This window comes from Mastomys coucha, unplaced genomic scaffold (genome assembly GCF_008632895.1).
Source record: "Mastomys coucha isolate ucsf_1 unplaced genomic scaffold, UCSF_Mcou_1 pScaffold23, whole genome shotgun sequence".
In the NCBI taxonomy this organism is placed as follows: Eukaryota; Metazoa; Chordata; class Mammalia; order Rodentia; family Muridae; genus Mastomys; species Mastomys coucha.
In genome coordinates, this window is record NW_022196906.1 from 49,764,605 (window position 1) to 49,785,876 (window position 21,272).

The 21,272-nt window shown below is 40.3% G+C and overlaps 2 protein-coding genes across 5 annotated transcripts in view; one reads left to right on the forward strand and one right to left on the reverse strand.

The window, feature by feature from the left end:
* Window positions 1–21,272, forward strand: part of Isl2 (ISL LIM homeobox 2) — a 329,789-nt gene that overhangs the window by 123,635 nt on the left and 184,882 nt on the right. The window lies entirely within an intron of this gene.
* Scaper (S-phase cyclin A associated protein in the ER) overlaps window positions 1–21,272 on the reverse strand; it is a 498,868-nt gene that overhangs the window by 113,060 nt on the left and 364,536 nt on the right. For both annotated transcript variants that reach the window (XM_031343583.1, XM_031343584.1), the window contains exon 25: window positions 9,642–9,757. In XM_031343583.1, coding sequence (XP_031199443.1) covers window positions 9,642–9,757 — 116 coding nt within the window. The remainder of the gene's footprint in view (window positions 1–9,641; window positions 9,758–21,272) is intronic.

Sequence of the window (21,272 nt, forward strand, 5' to 3'; positions counted from 1 at the left end):
AAAAAAAAAAAAAAAAAAAAAAAAAAAGATGGTCACAGACCATCTCCCACACCCAACATCCATACCCAACTATAAAAAAAAGCATAAGCCAAAACCAATCAATGGTCTTCCCACAAAATATAAACAGTAACAACAAAACCTCTGCAACTCACATAGCTCATCACAGTTTAAAAATTTTACTGATGAATCTGTTTTTGTTTTACTAAAGCAGTAAGTGTTTGTATCCATATATAATAGAACAGTACAGATAGCACTGCTCTCAACAAATACTAGCTTTATGAGATATGCAACCAAAGACCTCAGATACTAATGCTTTAAACTGCACCAGTCTTTTTTGTTTTGTTGTATGATGTGATATAGAACACATTTATTTTTTTGATGACAGAAATCATACAAATCTCAGAAACAAAAATAAAATAAAACAAAATAAAACAAAAACAAAATAAAAGAGATTCAACAAATACAGGTTGATAAAGTTATTCTTTGGTGACACTAGGCAGGCTATAAGGTACAGAAATGAGACAATGTGACAGTTTCAGTTCAGCTAATGTGATGATGGGGAGGAAACCATGTTCTTTTTTAACTTTAGTTTCTTTATCTACATAAACTGATACTTTGGTATAAACATAACAGTCTCCAGCTATGAAATAAATGTATTACATGACAGCCCTACACAGAAAGCCAAGTGCCTTCATGCAGATAGGGTCACACCAAAGTTGCAATACTGCAGCTCTTATCACAACACACGTACCCAATCCAGTGTAGTGTAACTGTTCTAGATATGCAGGAGTACTTTCTAGTAGCAGTTTGGCACACAGCTGAGCAACTGCCCCTCATGCATAAAATGTGTCTTACTTTTCAAGCCTGAAAGAGGGTTAGAAGACAGTGGAGTACCCTGGAAGCCTGTGTCTGTGGCTTGAGCAGGCTGAGTCTTAGGGAGATGGATAATATGGTTTCCTTGAGATGAACAGAATTGTAACAACAACAACAACAACAAGAACAACAACAAAGCCTGTCCTGAAATGGTACAAATGAGTTATTTATTCCTTTTGTTAAATGCTGCAAAATTTTACTCCTTTCATTAAACATTGTCTTATAAAATATGGTACCTATTTTCTAGTTGTTAAATTACAGCTAATTCTAATAATAAATGCATTAGTGCACAAAACGGGCTTCATGCTGTGGCTGTAAGATTAAAGTTTTTAGCTGAATTACACTGCTAGGATTTGAGGGGAGAACATTAAGAGAGGAAGAAAAGCACTTCTCTGTGATTCTTTGACCTTAAATATCTTAACTTTACCTTTGAATTAGGCAATTGGCTTCTAGTGTCAGATAAGTAATTGGTTAAATGATTAAGTTTCTCATGAAAATACTTGCTTTTTAATAAGATAGCAGGATACAATCTGGTCCACTGTGATCAAGTTTACCCCAGGAAAATCTGGGGTAAAGATATATAGATTTCAATTGTTTGTAAATATAAAAAAAATGCTCTTGAGATCTAAACTATGATAAAATTCTAAAATCAAGAATAAGGAACTCTTAATTAAAGAAGTTAGTAAGTGCCACAATCTATTCTTACGGAATCATGCTTTAAGAACTGTACTATCATATATTTTTTTTACCTTTGATTCTCAAGGCATATTGCTTTTGAATGTGTTTATCTTAGTCTTTAGGAACAGTAAGCTCAATGTAGGTCATGTTTATATTGGTTTTGCGAGTTGGGACTGATAAGTAGAAAAATGGAAGTTCAACTAGTCCCAGCTTATTGGAGGAATGTTCATTAGTTCTCACTGAATGTTTAAAAATTCCCTGGAAAAAACTTTCTTTAATCATTATTGCTTTCAACAATAAACATTCATCCAGTCTTCTTTTACATGAGAGACTTTGAAGAAACAACTATGGCTTTTCAAGTAAGGCTCTATGCCACAACCCAGGATTTTCAATCCAATCTAGAGTTAAAATAACCTTTCTATTTATATTCGGCTGGGAGGCAAAGAAACTCAAGGCACTGCAAATGAGAAGAGTAACGTAACTAGTTTGAAATGACCACGAGTCCTGCTACAGGGACGGGGAAGAAGCCAGACACTAGAAGTAATCAGCCTGGGACCAAGGGTTAGAGTCTGGAGTGAGCCTGAGACAGAAGACCATCTAATGGGTCTGTTTGGGCCCCAGACAATAGGCAGACCGGCACCATGGGGCCTAGACAGGAAGCTAGTCTGAGATGACCACCACTCTGGTGCCACAAAGACCTGGGGGGCAGACCATGCCCAGATGAACTCTGCTTGGTGCCAATGCACAAGCAGGACACAGTACTCCTAAGACCATCCTAGACACTCAGGGACCCCAGGCACCAATAAAAGGAAAAAGTAAGGGATGGGGAAATGGAAACAGAAGGATGTGGGCACAACTGGGGGTAGTGAGGAACAGCTTGCAGCAGCAGGAATCTGTTACCACCAAATGCCAGGAGGACATCCTGGTCTGGGTTGCCTCTCAGAGTCATGTTGATGTCTGAGGGCTGTGCAGAACTGGCTTCACCCCTCACTTGGGCATCCTAGAAGAGCACTGACTCTGAGGCTACTGAGGCAGCTGCAGTACTCAGGAGCAGAACATTGCTGGAGTTGCTGGTGAGTCAGCTGAGGATGCAAGTATGGGAAAGCTGGCTCCACCACTATCTTCCAGGTGGTAGTATGGATGAGAGAGAGAGAGAGAGAGAGAGAGAGACAGACAGACAGACAGAGACAGAGAGACAGACAGAGAGAGAGACAGACACAGAGAGACAGAGACAGACACAGACAGAGAGACAGAGACAGACACAGACAGAGAGACAGAGACAGACACAGACAGAGAGGCAGAGACAGACAGAGACAGAGACACAGACAGAGACAGAGACACAGAGAGAGAGAGAGGGAGAGGAGACAGACAGACACAGAGACAGAGAGAGACAGACACACAGAGAGAGACAGAGAGAGAGACAGACACAGACAGAGAGACAGAGACAGACACAGACAGAGAGACAGAGACAGACAGAGACAGAGACACAGACAGAGACAGAGACACAGAGAGAGAGAGAGGGAGAGGAGACAGACAGACACAGAGACAGAGAGAGATAGACACACAGAGAGAGACAGAGAGAGAGGAGAGACAGACACAGAGAGAGACAGAGGAAGAGAGGAGAGACAGACACACAGAGAGACAGAGAGAGACAGAGACACCCTCCTCTCCACATGTCCCTTAACACCTATGGCAGGTCAGAGACCTGGTCTTGGGGTCCTGAGAGTACTCCTTGCTCCTCACCATCTGCAGCATTTGGGAATGCAGGCTCTGTACCTCTCCTGGGCAGTGCAGTAGAGCTGAGGTTACTTAGTAGTAGGTGCCGATAAGCCAGCCCTGAGGGTGTCAGCATGGGAGAGCTGGGCCTCCCACTTGTCTGCTATGTGTGACATAGGTGAGGGAGAGATGTTCCCCAGGCCTCTTTCCCCTTGCCACCTACAGAAGGCAGGAGTGTTGGCCCTCAGGTCATCAGAGCAGGAGAGCTGTCTCTGCCACTCACTTACTGGAGCACGTGGAAGAGCAGGTCCTGCATCTCACCCATCTAGCATAGTAAAGCTGGCTCTGCATGTGGAGACTGCAGGTGAGCTGACCCCAAGGACATGAATGTGGGAAAGCCAGCCCTGCCTCTTGTCTGCTGTGTGGTGGTGTGGACAAGGAAGCGATCCCCTCCCCTTCCTTTGTCTCAAGAGGGAGAGTTGGGTTTCAGAGAATGGACAGGGTTAGGAAAGCAAGAAATCAGGCCCTGCACCTCACCTGGGCAGCACAGGAGAGCTGATCCTGATGGTAGGGGTGCAGATGAGCTGGCCCAAGGGTGTGAGTGTGGGAGAGCTGCCCCAATAACTTGCCTTGTGGCAGAATGGTTGAGAGAGATACCCTCTTTGCACTCACCCCTTGTAGGAGTCAAGAGAACAGGAAAGCTGGTCCTGCTTGTCACCTGCTGCAGCACCCAGGAAAGCAGGCCCTGTACCTCTCCTGAGCAGCATAGTAGAGTACCCTGCATGTGTGGAAGTGGGGCCCTGGGGTCATGGGATTGGGAAAATTAGCCATGTACCTCACTGGCTGTACTTGGGCAACAGGGTAGAGCTGGTCCTGGTTTTGGGGGGGTTTGGTGAGCACTAAGGGCATGAGAGGGTGAAAGATGGCAGGTTGACCAGCTTAGATACCTCTCAGACCCAGATCCAGGACTTTGAATTGGCCCACCCCAACGTCTCCCCCATTGATGAGCTGCTGAAGTGCATGAAGGGGCCTGTCCTACTGAAGTAAAATTACAGTATCTCCATGGCACCAGGCAACAGCAGGATATCTGAGAGGAGTCCCAGTGAGGTTCCAGTATTGAGAGAGCAGCAGAAGCCAGTGGTCACCAACAAGTTATTGCAATGAACATTTGCAAGCAAAGAAATGTGGAAAAAAGGGCATACTGTGGGACACAGTATGACAAACTATAGCTTCTATAAAGAGATTTTTTTTTCTCTATTGGAGGGTAGGTTGCAAGTGTGGAGGGCAAGTATGAGGGGAGGGGGAGATGATTGGTACTAGGGTGCATGATGTGAAATTCAAAAAGAATCAATGGGGGGGGGGGAGCCCCTTGGCCCTGTAGAGGCTCGATGATTTAGAGTACAGAATGCTAGGCTGCTGAGGTGGGAATAGGTGGGCAGGTGGGGGAACAACCTCATAGAGGCAGGGGGAAGGAGGAGGTGATAGGAGGTTTTGGAAGGGAAACTAGAAAGGGGGTAACATTTTAAATGTAAATAAATAAAATAACCAATAAAATTTTTTAAAAAGTTAAAAAAGAAAACAGTAAGGCTATTGAAAACTCTATCATGAATCCAGAAGAAAATGAACAACTAGCCTCAAGACGATAGAGCAGTTCTAACTCTGTGGGGTAGACATGCTTTCATTCTCAGCACATTCATGTCTCATGAACAGGCTCTGGTCTCTCTCTCTCTCTCTCTCTCTCTCTCTCTCTCTCTCTTTCTCTCTCTCTCTCTCTCTCTCTCTCTGCCTCTCTCTCTTCCCTCCCTCCTTTCCTCTCCCTCTCCCTCTCTCTCTGTCCCCTAAACAGACCCTTTGTAGTTCTTCTACATTGAAGTATACAGAGTCCTATAATGGCCATTCCAGAAGTTACCATTTGTGATCTTTCAAATTCAAACACCCAGAATTTTTTTTTAAGTTTTTAAAAGAAGCTTTCGTTTATTTTTTAATATGTGCATTACAGGAAACAAAACACAAGAAGGCAAGAACAAAATCAGCCAGTCTCAAGCAGCTCAGCTCAATGTGTCATTCTAGATCCTGCAAGCGCACATGCTTGGGGAATTGAGATTGTATAGTATGCACCATGCTTTCCCCACACTGTGAATAGTCACCAACTAAAAACCCCACGTTATACAAGGATTTTGATAACTAAGAATACACCATGCCATCTCAATCTGTCAGACAAAATTGTACTCCTGTCTTCCTTGGCAACAGAAATTTCATAGAAGGCAAAAATGGCAGCAGGCCTCTAGACAGACGTACTGGCAAAGTTACAATTAAATTCTGCATTTGCTCAGTCTTAGCTCTCAAGGAAACAAAAGCAACAGACCACACTAAGTATAGCATTCCTGGGCTTGTCATCAGATCTATACCCTAACATATGTAGAAGAAGGGATGTTCCCATGGCGCAGGTGGGAGATGCACCTACGGCGGGGGCTCTCAGGACGTCTGTCTCCACTCGGCTGCAGACCATGCCCTGTGAACCTCTTTGCCTTTCCAGTCAGCCTAGAAACTTGAATTTCCTCACACTGTCCAGACATGGCTCAGCAGTTCCATGTTCAAGAGGAACCCTTTTTGTCAATTGTACCATATCCACTAGCTCTACTCTTAACCATGTGCTCTCCTTTAGGATGTAACATTCAGATGACAACTGTGCATAATGAACACAAGTATTTTACCAAGATGCACACAGGGACCCTGGGTACAGCTGTCCTCTGGACGCAGAGGCACTAGCAGTCTTTCCCTCATCCATCCTTTTCCCTGCACAACTCCTAAGTGAAGATGATTCTATAGGGAAGATTAACAAAGGCCACACCCAGAAGAAAGCCCTCCCCATGGACTAGCCTGATCTTTAGTGATTCTTTTGCTACTTCTAATATCCTTGAGGCACTGGGACTTACCTCTACTACCTGGCAACATTAACTGAAATGCACACCTAACTGATGGCTAGACAACTTGAACTAACCAACAGCTACAGTAACTTTCTGAGCACTAGTTAGATTAGTATCTTTGCCCTAGTCCACTTCTATCACCTGGTAGCAGCATCTGCTCAAAGGCCAAGTTTAACCTCCATTTCCCCAGTGTGACCATTTCTATGAAATAACAAAATAATCCTTAAAAAAGTGGTGTCAGCCCTCTATTTTTACCATGTTGTACATTTTTCATATTTATGCATTAGTATATGCATGTGTGCACATGTGTGCCACTGCACTTGTGTGGAGGCTAAAAGACAAGTTGTGAATTACTTCAAACACCCAAAGAAAGGAACTTCAAGACTTATAATTTCTCAAGTGTAAGTTCCTGAGGAAGATGGGCTTAGTTTAACATTTTGTGCTGGAATACAAATCCTCTATTGCTAGTTGGCCTATAGATTGGTTGTTCTCAAGTCATTTCTTTTTTTTATTATAGACCTATATAAGAGTGTTTGCTAATAACTATATCATAGAGTCAATAATAGGTTATCTTGAAATCTCTGCCCAATTCGTCCCAATTTAGCCTCAGCCAGATTATTCTTAGGACAAGGTTAAAAAACACTCACAATCTTTTCCAAAATATCAAAAGAATAGTCTTTTATCCAGTTGTTAATATTGTTCCTCTCTGAAACATCTTGAGGTGGGCCTCTATGGTTGACATTGATCCCTACCATCTTCCAAATCCCTACTAGAATGGCCATTTAAATTCTGCATATAGCATTTAACTGCCTTCCTAACCCAAAGCATTTCTACTCCTCCAAAGAATAGCATGGTTAGATCTGGCATATCAACAATCCACTTCTCATACCAATTCTGTTATAGTTAATTTTCTATTACTGGGACAAAACACCATGGCCAAGGGAACTTATAAAAGTAGTCATTTAATTAGAGGCTCATGGTTCCTGAGGGTTAGAGTACATGGCCATCATGACTGGGAACAGCAGGCAGGCAGGCAGGCAGGCAGGCAGGCAGGCAGGCAGGCAGGCAGGCATTGTGCTGAATCAGTAGCTAAGAGCTTACATAATAGGCAGAAAAAACTGGGAATTGTGTGGGCATTTAAACCTCACAGTCCACCTCCAGTGACACATGTCTTCCACCAAGGTCACACTCCTAATCATTTCTAAATAGTTCCACTAACTGGAGACCAAGTATTGAAATAAATCACCCTGTAGAAGCCATTCCCATTCAAACCATCACAGCATTAAATCATTAGGAGGCATTTTAATACTATGTCCATTTAGCAGAAAATGTTTTAAGACTCTGTTAGGGACTATGACCTATCTAGGATAGGTTATTGGGCCAAGTATGGGTTCTATCTCCTGGGCTGGCCTTGGACCCAATCATACAGAGGGTGATTACTTCTGGAACATCTGTGCCACTACTGCACCAGGGGGCATATTTAAAAAAATATTCAACATCTTTAGCCACTAGGAAAGTGTAAATTAAAACTGCTCTGAGATTTCTATCTTATCTCAGAATGGCCATGATCAAATGAACAATTGACAATCATGTAGAAAAGGGTGAATACTAACTGTTGCAGGTGGTAATGGGAACCATTATGACTACACTGGAAATCAGTGTGGAAGCTACTCACAAACCTAAAAGACTACATGATCAAGTACACTACTCTTGGGTGTATACTCAAGGACTCTATATCTTAGCTCACAGAGGTACTTGTTCTTCTACGTTCATTGCTGCTCTATTTACAAGACCTGGGAAACTGAAACAGCCTAGATATCCATCAACAATGAATGGATGCTGGAAATATAGTATATTTACCCAATATAGTATTATCTTGTTTCTAAGAAAAAAACAATTTATGAAATCCTTAGTTCCATAATTTTTAATTATACCTTAAGAAATCCTTAGAGGGCACTGGGGAATGGTGATGGCTTTGAGATTGAGAGCTTCCTGCTCTTATAGAGAAAATAAGTTTAATTCCCAGTGTCCATAATGTGCAGTTCATAATCAACTGTTTTACCAGGTCCAGAGGTTCCAATTCATTGCTTTTGTGTGTACCTACACACACACACACACACATACAATCAATTCTTAAAAATAAGGAAATATGGAAGAAAATACTACTTTTAGGAAGCTACATAGCAATAACTCTGGGGCAAAGCAAGGCTATGGAATTGCTATGTGAAATAATGAAGATGAACAAGGTGGTAAGAGAAAGGAGCAAGGAGAGGTTCATTTATGTTTACAGAACCCAGAGTTGCTGGCCAGGGATGCACCAGGCTTATAGTTAGACAGTCACGGAATTTCAGAGTTCAAAATGGTGATTTTTTTTCTAGGCAGTGGCTTAAGTCTTCTCTTTATCATGAGGAAATTAAATAATACAGGATAGACTACATTACCAGCTCTCTAGGTAAGATCTATACTTCATAATAGGAAGCAGGGAATAGTGAAATAGGATAAGATAAGATGAAAACTGGTTCATGCTGCTGAGTAATAAAAATCCAAAGGAGATCTGGGCAGTCTGAGAGCAAATGGGGTAAGAAGGCATGAAGGACAATTCAGGGCCACATTAGGAGTTTGTGCAGAAAACAACTGGGAAGAAAATGAGGAAGTAGTTTTAAATTTACCCAGTGACATATTTCCAGCAGTCTGCTATACAGTCAAAGCTACAGTAGCTTAAGGACTTCTCTTACCCTTCTGTGAATGAGCAACATAGCACACTCAGCTCTAACACCCTAGCTCTGAGAAGTTCAGACAGTAGAGTTATGATCTTGAGTTTGTGCTCAGACCAAGGAATCAGAGTCACTACTAGAGGTCCATAGCTCCCAACACTGACTTCTATCTGTAGTAGTGTAAAGCTGAAAACTCAAATCTATTGGCAATGAAATGAGTTCTCATCCTGACACTATGGTCTAGGGACATTGGTCTAGACTCTCAGGATCTTTATAACAAAGAACTATTTACCATTAATGACTAAAGTGCAATCCAGTTCCCGGAAATTTGTCTGGGACTCCAGACTCTGGCAGTCTTGGCCACAGAATGTTCTTCCTGATTGTGAGGATTTCTGTAGATTTCCAGGCTCAAGCCCAGACTATGGACTCACCCCTTTCACACACAACATACAAGGTTAGCTTTCTTTCACTCCTATTCAAGGGCTTCATCAGATCTTCTTGGTTTGGGAATAGAGTCAATCACAGTAACTTCCTTATAAGGCTTTCTAGGCTCAATTTGAATTCTGTACATGAAGTCAAATTACCCGTTTTTCTCCTTAATGTGAGGTGTAAGCTCTTGCTATTCAAGCCTAAGTACACATATAATTTTCCAGTGGTTCCCCCATAAGGAAACCACAGAGCAGAAATTACTTACAAATGAAACGTGAAAAACAGATTAAGAAACTATACTTACTTAGGAGGAATTCGTGAAACTGTGTTCATATTTGTGGCTGGGGCCATTACTTGAAGGATGTTTTCAACGGCTGTTAATCCACCAGCAACTTGAAATGCAATCTGATCTGCCATATTCTAGACAGAAACACAAACAAAAGGTAGCACAATATCCCAGGCATAAAACTGTAAGCAAATGAAATATTCAGTTGTGGAGCCGATTTATTTGCTGAATGATTTCTCACTGCAGGGAAATAAAGGCAACCAGTGCTGAACATAAGGCATGGCCACTCTGAGTTATGGAATCTAAAGTTTGATGAATGGGACAAATATAAATCATGCCACTACAAATGACTCACTATAGTTAGTTCCCTGAAGGGAATGCAATGGTTTTAAGAAGACCAGGACTGACTTCTAGAGACAGGCAGATGGAAGGAAGAGAGGCAGGAGGACATTAACAGCAGGTCGGTGATAGAACACATTTATCAAGCAAAAAGGTAACTGTTCTGTAATCCTAACTCCTACCTTACAAGGACAATTGACTTCCACAAAGGTTTTCTCCACTGGAATGTTCTTCAGCATTATAAGACAACCTAATACTTTTGCTGTATGCATTTTTCTCTTCTCTTTAGCTATTTTAGAGAAGATATTAAGTAAGCATTTCAGAACTCAATCTATGATTATTCCTATGAAATTTCTGAATTATACATAACTTTTCTGTGAAGAAACTTCTCTAAATTCTTTGTATTTTTCTGGCATGGGGAAGGAAAGAGAAATTTTCTGCTACACTATTTTAGTTTTTAAGTAACATGTAAGAAAGAAAGAGGATAGCAACCTCTTTTAGCCCTAACTCTCCTGCTATTCATATGCTGAAGTCCAAAACTCAGGACAATACTAGTACGTAAGCTATCTGAAGAAATAAATGAAAACAAAGCCCTTAGAGTGTCATGATATGACTTGTCCCCCCCCCCACACAAGGGATAAGACTACAAACAAACAAACAAACAAGTCACTTGAGAACACAGTCAGGGCCCCTCTATAATTAGGCAGAGGACACAGAAAGAATGAAGCTGATCTTGAACTTTGTAGCCTCCAGAGCTGTGAGGAAATAATCTGTTGTTTCCACCCAGTCTGTGATTTTTTGTTACAGCAGCCCTTGAGATAAATACAATCCCTCTGCTACTATAACCACTGTATTTCATTTAGTAGTATTCTACGCTTCATAAGCTTGAGCCTTCTTTAAGTATTATGATATGTGTGTACTTGTTAGCTAGGGAAGGGAAAAATACAAGCATGTAATTATTAGTTCCCTAAGATGGTATACCTGAATCTTCTAAACTTCTGAGCATTAATAATCTGTCAATCAATGGATCCAGCAAACATGTAGATTCTGTTAGTGTAAGCAACTGTATATTTTAATGACTCATTTGCTACTTCTATTTGCACTACAGTAAGCTCTTATGAAAACTAGATAACTCAGACTTCTAAAATTAATAATTTTAAAATAGCCAACATCAAACTAAATGGAGAGAAACTTGAAGCAAATCCAATTAAATCAGGGACAAGGCAAGGCTGCCCACTCTTTCCCTATTTATACAATATAGTACTTGAAGTGCTAGCCAGAGCAATTAACAACAAAAGGAGGTCAAAGGGATACAAATTGGAAAGGAAGAAGTCAAGATATCACTATTTGCAGATGATATGATAGTATACTTAAGAGATCCAAAAACTTCACCAGAGAACTACAGCTGATAAACAACTTCAGCAAAGTGGTTGGATATAAAATCAACTTAAACAAATCAGTAGCCTTCCTTTACTTAAAGGATAAACTGGCTGAGAAAGAAATTAGGGAAATGATACCCTTCATAATAGTCACAATAACATAAAATATCTTGGTGTGATTCTAATCAAACAAGTGAAAGATTTATATAAGAACTTCAAGTCTCTGAAGAAAGAAATTGACAAAGACCTCAGAAGATGGAAAAATCTCCCATTCTCAAGGATTGGCAGGATTAACATAGTAAAAATGGCCATCTTACCAAAAGCAATCTACAGATTCAATGGAATCCCCACCAAATTTCAAATCAATTCTTCACAGAGATAGAAAGAGCAATTCTCAAATTCATTTGGAATAACAAAAAACCCAGGATAGCAAAAACTATTCTCAACAATAAAAGAAGTTGTGGAGGAGACATCATCCCTGACATCAAGTTCTACTACAGAGGAATGAAGACAAAAACTGCATGGTATTGGTACAGAGACAGACAAGTAGAGCAATGGAATAGAACTAAAGACCCAGAAATGAACCCACACACCACCTGATCTTTGACAAAGAAGCCAAAACCATCCAGTGGGAAAAAAACCCAGCATATTCAACCAATGGTGCTGGTTCAAGTGGTGGTCAGCAAGGAAAAGAATGCAAATTGATCCATTCTTTTCTCCTTGTACAAAGCTCAAGTCCAAGTGGATTAAGGACCTCCACATAAAACTAGAAATGTTGAATCTCATAGAAGAGAAAGTGAGAAAGAGCCTCGAACACATTAGCACAGGGGAAAATTTTCTGAACAGAACACCTATGGCTCAGGCTCTAAAATAAACAACTGACAAATGGGACTTCATAAAATTGAAAAGCTTCTGTAAGGCAAAGGATACTGTCAGCAGGTCAAAATGGCAACCCACAGATTGGGAAAAGATCTACATCAACCCTACATCTGATAGAGGGCTAATATCCAAAATATATAAGGAACTCAAGAAGACTCCAGAGAACCAAATAACCCTACTAAAACCTGGGTTATGGGCTGGAGAAATGGCTTAGCTGTTAAAGGCTAGACTCGCGACCAACATAAAAAATGGGGTACAGAGCTAAACAAAGAATTCTCAGCTGACACATCTTGAATAGCGAAGAAGCACCTAAAGAAATGTTCAACATCCTTAGTCATTAGGGAAACACAAATCAAAACAACCCTGAGATTCCACCTCACACCAGTCAGAATGGCTAAGATCAAAAACTCAGGTGACAGCAGATGCTGGTGAGGATGTGGAGAAAGAGGAACACTCCTCCACTGCTGGTGGGTTTGCAAGCTGGTACAATCACTGTGGAAATCAATCTGGCGGTTCTCAGAATACTGAAAATAGTTCTACCTGAAGACCCAGCTATACCACTAGCAGGTATATACCCAAAAGATGCTCCAACATATAACAAAAACACATGCTCCACTATGTTTATAGCAGCTTTATTTGTAATAGCCAGAGCTGAAAACAACCCAGATGCTCCTTAATGGAAGAATGGATACAGAAAATGTGGTACATTTATACAATGGAGTACTGTTCAGCTATTAAAAACAATGAATTCATGAATTTCATAGGCAAATGGATAGAACTAGAAAATATCATCCTGAATGAGGTAACCTAATCACAAAAGAACACACATGATATGCACTTACTGATTAGTGGATATTAGCCCAGAAGCTGGGAATACCCAAGATACAATTCACAAACCATATGAAACTCAAGAAGAAGGAAGACCAATGTGGATACTTTGATCCTTTTTAGAAGGGGAACAAAATATCCATGGAAGGAGTTGCAGAGACAAAGTATGGAGCAGAGACTGAAGGAAGGACAATCCAAAGACTGCCCCACCTGGGGATCCATCCCATAGTCAATCACCAAACCCAGACACTAATGTAGATGCAAACGAGTGCTGGCTGACAGGAGCCTGATATAGCTGTCTCCTGAGAGGCTCTACCAGTGCCCAACTAATACAGAAGTGGAGGCTCACAGCCATCCATTGGACTGTGTATAGGGTCCTCAATGGAGGAGCTAGAGAAAAGACTCAAGGAGCCGAAGGGGTTTGCAGTCCCATAGAAGGATCAACAATATGAGTTAACCAGTACCCCCAGAGCTCCTAGGGACTAAACCACCAACCAAAGAGTACACATAGTGGGACTCCTGGCTCCAGTTGCATATGTAGCAGAGGATGGCCTAGTTGGTCATCAATGGGAGGAGAAGCTCTTGGCCCTGTGAAAGCTCTATGCCCCAGTGTAGGGGAATGCCAGGGCCAGGAAGTGGGAGAGGGTGGGTTGGTGAGCAGGGGGAGGGAGATGGGAACAGAGGGGTTTTTTCATCCCCCCAGAGGGGAAACTGGGAAAGGGGATATCATTTGAAGTGTAAATAAAGAAAATATCTAATAAAAAAATAAACTCTTTTAAAAAGTCTTTTGTATTATACTCAAATTATCGATACAATGCTTTTAAAATATGTAACAATTTTTAAAATAAGCAAAATTCTTCTATAAAGTACAGTAATGCAGTGAAGGTAAGGACCCAATTTTCAACACATCACTTTTTCAGCTCTTTTTTCTCCCACCACTCTCAGACTTCTAGCCTCCAAGTTCTGATAATCTTATTTCTGTTATAGCTCTTGGCTGCTGTCCATTTTGTCCATACCTACTGTTCCCACGTTCAGTTTAGATTTTCATATTCTTTTGCTTGAGGGAGGAGCCTGGGTCAACACTGCAGATGGAGGGTAAGAACTGAGTAAAAGCAGACCAGTTTAATGTATACAACTATGAAAAAAACCAAAAACCTCAAAGCCTTTTATGATATGCCAATATGGTTGTGACCTCCTGAAGATCTTAAACCACTGACTCTAATGGACATTTAGCAGGACAAAAATCAGCAACTTCTGAAAATATAAAGGCCAGTCAAAGTCATTCTTTTAACTAATAACTGAAAATAGAAATTTTATTATTTTAAGAAAATAAAGCAAAAAAGAAAAAGGTCAAGTATAAAATTAAAAACAAAACAAAACAATTTCTCCAAAAGCCAAGGTGATGATGCTTACTTTTGAATTAGCTATGCAGTGAGCAATCTCTGGACCAGCCAGATGGATACTTTGCTGAGCACACTTCTGACCTCTCTTGCATGTCCACCATCACTCCTATGTATTTCCTCTGCTCTAGTCTATCTTACAGTTTGTAAGCTCCATACAAGCAGCGCACTTATCCCTCAGCCCTAGTTCTAGTGGAGGAGAGCAATGGTAGGTACTTGTTGAGTAAGTGGCTTAAGTAGTACAGCTTTGTCTTAGACAACTTTTAAAAACACTGTATCAAATATAATGGGTAATATCAGTACAGAGAGGCCTGTCAGTGTACAGATGGCTACGCCCCCAATGGACTTAGCTCCTTAACAAAGCCAAAGGAACAGCTCTTTCCCTTTTCTGAACATTAACAGCAGACTTAATAAGCCTACAATAGTTGAGATTATTTTATTGTTGTTTTGGTTTCTTGAGGCAAGGTCTGATAATACATGCAGATTTAGTTGGCCTGGAATCTGCAATGTAGACTACACTGACTTTGAATCCACCTGCCTCTGCCTGGAATTAAAGGCATGAGCCACCACAACTGGCTTGAGATTACTTCTTTACCTTATGGGTACTAACTAAAAAGGGGAATCAAAGTAGCTCAACGATGGATTAATTTCAAGTACTGAAATTAATGGAATTTAAAAAAGGAGAAACTTTCAAGCACATGGCATTAAGTGTATAAGTGAAAACACAACAAACACAATAATTCAAGTAGATGTCAGAACAGTAGGTAGCCTCCCCTCTGTCACTTTCCCACATTTTGTCACATTAATTTCCTGTGCCTACCACTGGGCACATCTTGTTCTCTTCACATTTTGGCACCTTACTGTTCTAGAAATGAGACACTCTCCCAAATACTGTCTAATGCCTGTTCCTGTCCTCTGCATGCACAGAAGGTAACTACACAAACATTGCCTCCTACAATTCTCTTCTCCATTAGAACTGCTGCCTGCTCAGCCTGTAATGCTCACATGCCATCTTTCCAACCTCTGAGACCCAGAGGAAATGTTACTTCTTCCAGTGAGACTTTCTGATCCCTTCAAGTGAAGTCAAAATCCTCTCTATATTTAATTCTACTTTTACAGCCATAATTTTGTGTCTAAGTAAAATACAAAAGATATTTGCGTTTGTGTGTAGATAATAAGCTTAAATACTCTAGTCTCTGTGTTCCCAATCAAGAGTCAAGCACAGGATGTATAAAACAGATTTAGCAAGTAAAGATTACTCCTCAGTCGAAAACATTTTATTCTAGAAGGTAACTAAGTGTATCTTCTCCTTTTAACTCCTTTGCAAGAACTCTGTATTTAGAATGGAAAGTTGGAAAATACTTTCATAAATAGCTTTTTAAAGAGAGCTTTATAATTATGATTTGATTAAGAAAAAAATATCTCTAAGGATGGAATGCACAGTTCTCCTTTCTGCATCTGATATAACATCTTAATAGCTCTGTCTTCCCCTGCTCTCTCCCACCATGGGTTGACAACTGACTAATAGGATTAGTAGCTTCATTCTAATAACCTGGCTTAGTTAAAGGCCAGAAAAAATGACAGCCTCAGTCTGAATTACACGGCCTGGGAATCCATCCAATTATTAAGTAGAGTAACTGTTACTAGCTTTCCCAATCAAAAGAGAGGCAGCTGTTCATCTCTGGTGACCTGCAAAGGCTGCTGGCCTTTGTACTTGACTTCTCTGCACACAGTGATTAAGTTCTTTGTGATCATGGAAGAAGACCTTCCTAGCTTTTTAGAGAGAGGCGGCAGATGGGTAAACTGTTTGCATGTTCATTAGCAGGATAGGGTAGGCATTCATTCTGAGCATCTGTGGTACCTTAAGACCCATTTAGAAATAGTTCTGAGAAGTGTGTAAATTTGGAATTCAGCCCAATTTATAGACATGGAGATCCTGAAAATGAGACTTTTTACGATTGTTCTCTGCAGGAAAAACTTTGCATACTTCCAGGACCTACATTACATCCATACATGTTAATGATAGTTTTTTTTTTTTTTTAAAGCAAGCAGTATGAGCTGATATTCTCTCCCCATATTTTTTTCCCTTAAAAACTTTCAACCAGTTTAGCTGGCTTCCCCACATTCTTATAATCTGAGTAAGTGCCTATGCTCAGATTTCTAGCTGTAGGCACAAACACCCAAAGGACTAAGGTTCTAGGGCAAGTACTTCACAAGACTGAAATTCTAAACTTGTGGGAATGTGGTGCCAACAAGATTGAAACTCTGAGGTAGAGTTTGAAAGCTTAGGTAGCATGGTGAGGCAGAGAAAGGCTAGAGAAGCTTTGTCAAGACCAGGGAACCCCTACTTTGTGATGCTAATTAGAATGTGGACCCTTTAGAAAGCTTTCTTGTTGGGTGCTGGATTGGGTCATCTAACTGTGTTAGAACCCATCTGGATTCAGAGTGAAGGGAGCAGGGAGGGAGGGGCAGTGATGGAGGATAACAACAAGGTAACAAGGCTTGATGATTATGCTTTTTCTTCTTTTGGAAGCTGTTATGAGAAAGATGACTAAAAACTAGTATGGGGTTCATTGCAACCATCCACAGTGAAGTCAATTATCTTATTCTCAGGTTCTCCAAAGTGAACAGGCACTAGGCTGGGCTTAGCACTCATAGTCTAGTGGGGGACAAATTTAAGAAATAAATGCAATACAACAAGATAAATGAATCAAGGGATATATACAGAGTGGCCTGGAGAAGGAGGAATTGAATACTTTGGTGAGTTCTTTAGGACTCAACTGGTATAAATATGGACAATTTTCTAAGTTATTACTCAATAACTTAAAAGTTTCTAGGCATGGTGGCACATGCTCTAATCCTACCAAAGGGAGGTGGAGACAAGTTTCAGGAGCTAAAGTCCAGCCTCGACAAGTTTAACTTGAAGCCAGCCTAGGTTATCTGAAATACACATAAACAAACAATCAAACAAAACCCACAATGAACTGAAACCAAGCATCTATAGAAGAGGATCTTTCTACAACTTCTTTTACACTCCTACCTTTAACAACTTCAGAGTGACTTGCAGGATGTTAAGAGATGTCTTATCATAGCAATTTCTCTCTTACTTTGTTTATCTCAAAGGTTCTGAATGGCTTAATAGGAGACAAAATTGATTTTGGACCATATGACCAAGGAAGAATCTGTGATTGGCAGGAATACTGGCAGGAGCTGTGACATGTTTAAACTCTTCTGGGTCACAGACTCCCAGGAAGGAACTGTACTTTGAAGCCATGGAGAAAAGTATACCTATAGCACCCCAATTTCTCTCCAACACTTTTATCCCTACTGATCTTTCTATTTACTTAATTAAGTTGTAAATTAGAGCATATTTCTTATTTATTTAATTCTAACAGTTGGGATTATGTTTAAATTGGGTCTATTAAAAAGTAGGTGATCAATAAATATTTACTGAATCAAATTAATTAAAGCAAAGTTTAATTTCTGGCACTCTGATGGTAGAAATTCTCTTGAGAGGAGCCCATCAAATTACAATGAGGAAACTGAGGCTTAGAAACATCCATGTTCTTGGAAAAGCCACGTCCAGAGTGTCAGCATTTTTTCTAGGCCCCACTCAACAGTTACCTAGCAACAGTCATGTAGGAGCCTGGCTTGCTATAAAAGGACTGTTTGGCTCCCCTTTCTTTCTGATCCTTTCTCTCAGTGTGGCATTCTCTTTGCCCTTACTCTCTCTGCACCACCCACTTTCTCTTTCCCTGTCTTCTCCCCTTCCCTCTCTGTCTCTCCATGTGTTCCAGGCTAGCCTCTTCTGTTCTTTGTCTCTCTGTCCTTCTCTGTCCCCTCTCTTTCTCTGCCTCTACTCCCTTCTCAAGCCCTCTTCTCATGCTCCCAAATAAATTTCATTTTATACTAGCCCAGTCCTATGGCTGGAACCTCAGGGGCTGGGGGAGATGCCTCAGCATGGCCTGCTAAGTGTCCTGCTGCATCATGCCATCACATTACAAAACATATCACAGAGTACATGTGGGTAAGTTACAAACAGGAGGAGTCCCAGGGAGTCTCAGATAAGGCAGATCTTGTTCTTAGGCCTACTTGAAGAGGATATAATAGGAAGGAGAAGCCAGAGATAGAAAGCTAACTGTAGGGATTGTACAACCTTATGTTACATCCTGTCTTATTTATTTTGCTTTTTTTTTAATCTTATTTTTAGTAAAAGTCAAGACCTAGACAATCCTGGATATCAACAAGGAAAGAGAATAATTTTCAGGAGTGAAAACAAAGATAGAGTGAAAACAGGTATCTAAATTTTACTCTTCTCAAAGTAGCACTCTGAATGGCTGCTATGAAGAACAAGTTAACAGTTCCCATGTGGTGGCTCCTCAGGATAGTCTCTGAAGGCAGTGATGAATATCCCAGTTATAAACCCCAAAACCCCAAAAAACTAGCTTCAAAGAAATCAATTAACTGCTCACAATTTACACACAAAGTCAAGAATATCTAGGTTTATGTGACTTCTGAATGTGTGATGGATTTATAGCAAGAACACTATAGAGAAATCAAGTGTATGTTTGACTTTCTGCACATTTATTACTAAGTATTCCAAATCTATAAAGCCTTGGCTTTAGTATCATTACAAACTTAGAAACATTTTATAATTATTCACATTTACAGGAAAGCTACAAGGATAAGAGGGTGTTTCCACAGCCTTCATCTAGCTTCACTTTATATAAACTGCTATGTACCTTCATCAAAACTGAGAAAACACATGGGTGCTATACTCAACTATTCACTAGGACCTTTGGACTTTCCTAGCTTTTCTACTGATGGATTTTTCTCTTTCCCAGGATAGGATCTGGAATACCACATTGTATCTACATAATCTTTTGATGATTAGGTAATTTTTGAGGAGGGTTCCTGAATTCTCTTATATTAGAATCTCTTTTCATTAAAAAAATTTTTTGAAGCAATCCAGACCCAGAGAATAAAAGAATGTTAGTTGTGTGTTAGACCATCAAAAGCAAGTAAAAGAGGAAATGAAAGAACTAACTAGATTTGAAGGAACTGAAATATAAGTAATTTCTTTCAACTGATGGTATAGTTCTTGAGACTGTCAGGAAATGGGGACAAAATGTGCATACAACCAGAAGGAAGCAAGCCTTTGGTGAGTGGTAAGGAACATGGTACCAGAATTAGAAGAGACCCCAGATAGGTCAAGATGGGCTCTATACAGTTCCATCCTCAACTGTCCTGCAATAGTTCTGCAAAGCCAACTCTGTTTCCTCTCTTGCCTGGAGGTCAGGGAATCTGAGCACATTTTTGTGGGTTCTAATATTTCAGCAAGATACTGCCTAATGTTATTTATGCATGAGTCTTCTCTACTTTTCTTTGGGCGGGGGTAGCAGCTGTGTTAAAAGCCCTGTGATGGGACAGAAGGAAATGAAGCACAGCCAGATTAGAAATGATTCTGCTAGCAAGCACAGGGTCTGCTTAATTTAGTCTAGAGGAAAGGAAAGGGAATAGTGATAAGCAATGTCAGAAATGTTTTCTTACAGGGATTATCTGAAACCTGCTTTCTGGTTTAGGCTTCTTCTTTCGCATTAGAAATAGTATATGGGAGAAACTGAGAAGGAAAAACCACCCCAAAATGTTACTTAGGAGACTATTTGATACAAAAATGCAAGTGAAGTGGCAGAATGAGGTTTGGAGAACTTCCAGGTACCCAGCAGAGCCTATGCTTTGCTCATGGAGGAAAAGTGGATAAATGCTGAGCCTGTAACCCATTAAAATGTTCCAAACAATATTATGCTCCTACGTGAAGAACAGTGAGATGGGTCTTTCTAAAATGTGTTTTTTTGTGTCTTGATTTTGCTAAGAGAACATGAGTGAATGTTTGCAGAAGAGTTAATACTACCCCACTGAATTCTTAAATTCAAGCTGAGGTTTGCTACTATCTGGGTTGAGTGGGAATACAGCTTTGCTAAGGAGAATTAGATGTTTAAACATCTGCTCATTTAAGGCAAGTCATTAAGTCTGGAGAAGAAAGGACCATGGTAGATCATTCTTTGTGACATGCAAATATAAATCTCTTTCCCACTGTAAGTTCATTTGAAAGATAAATTTGATGGCCAAGTTATACTTCAAAAGTCTTTTAATCTGAGTTGGAAATAATTTTATTTTAATTCAGATGTGACCATATATCCACAACACAAATAAATAAAGCTATTGTATAAAGCAGAAATGTAAAGATGTTAAAAAGCAACAGTGCCTCTATTCATACTTGGGGCACACAATGCCATTCTAGCAAGGATGGAGAGGTGGGGATCTGAAAATGCTAGCAGAAATAATGTACTGCATGGGAGAAGAGAGGAGAATGAGGCACAAGGAACATTTAGTTGGGGCAACTTTGTGATACTGGAGGTTGCAAATTAAGTCTTTCTATATAAGCTGGAGGACAGACCAATTATGTCCTCTGGATTGCGATCACCTTGTGGGTAAGAACTGCATCCTGTTCACTATCTGGAGTGTAAGCATAGGAAGTAATAATATAGTATATGGAATAAATCTGCCACAGTCTCATAAAATGTCAAACTGGTTACTTCTCTTCATTTTTCAGTGTTCTAATATAATAAAACTAATTTCCATGTGAAGTGATCACTAAGAGGATTAAGTGAATTAATCTGCATAAATGTTTTCAGCATCTTCTTTTTCAAAAAGTCAAAACTTTTAATTTTTCATACAACCAATCTTCCCACATCTATCTACCAACCCACCCACCCACCCACCCATCCATCCATCCATCCATCCATCCACCCACCCAACCATCC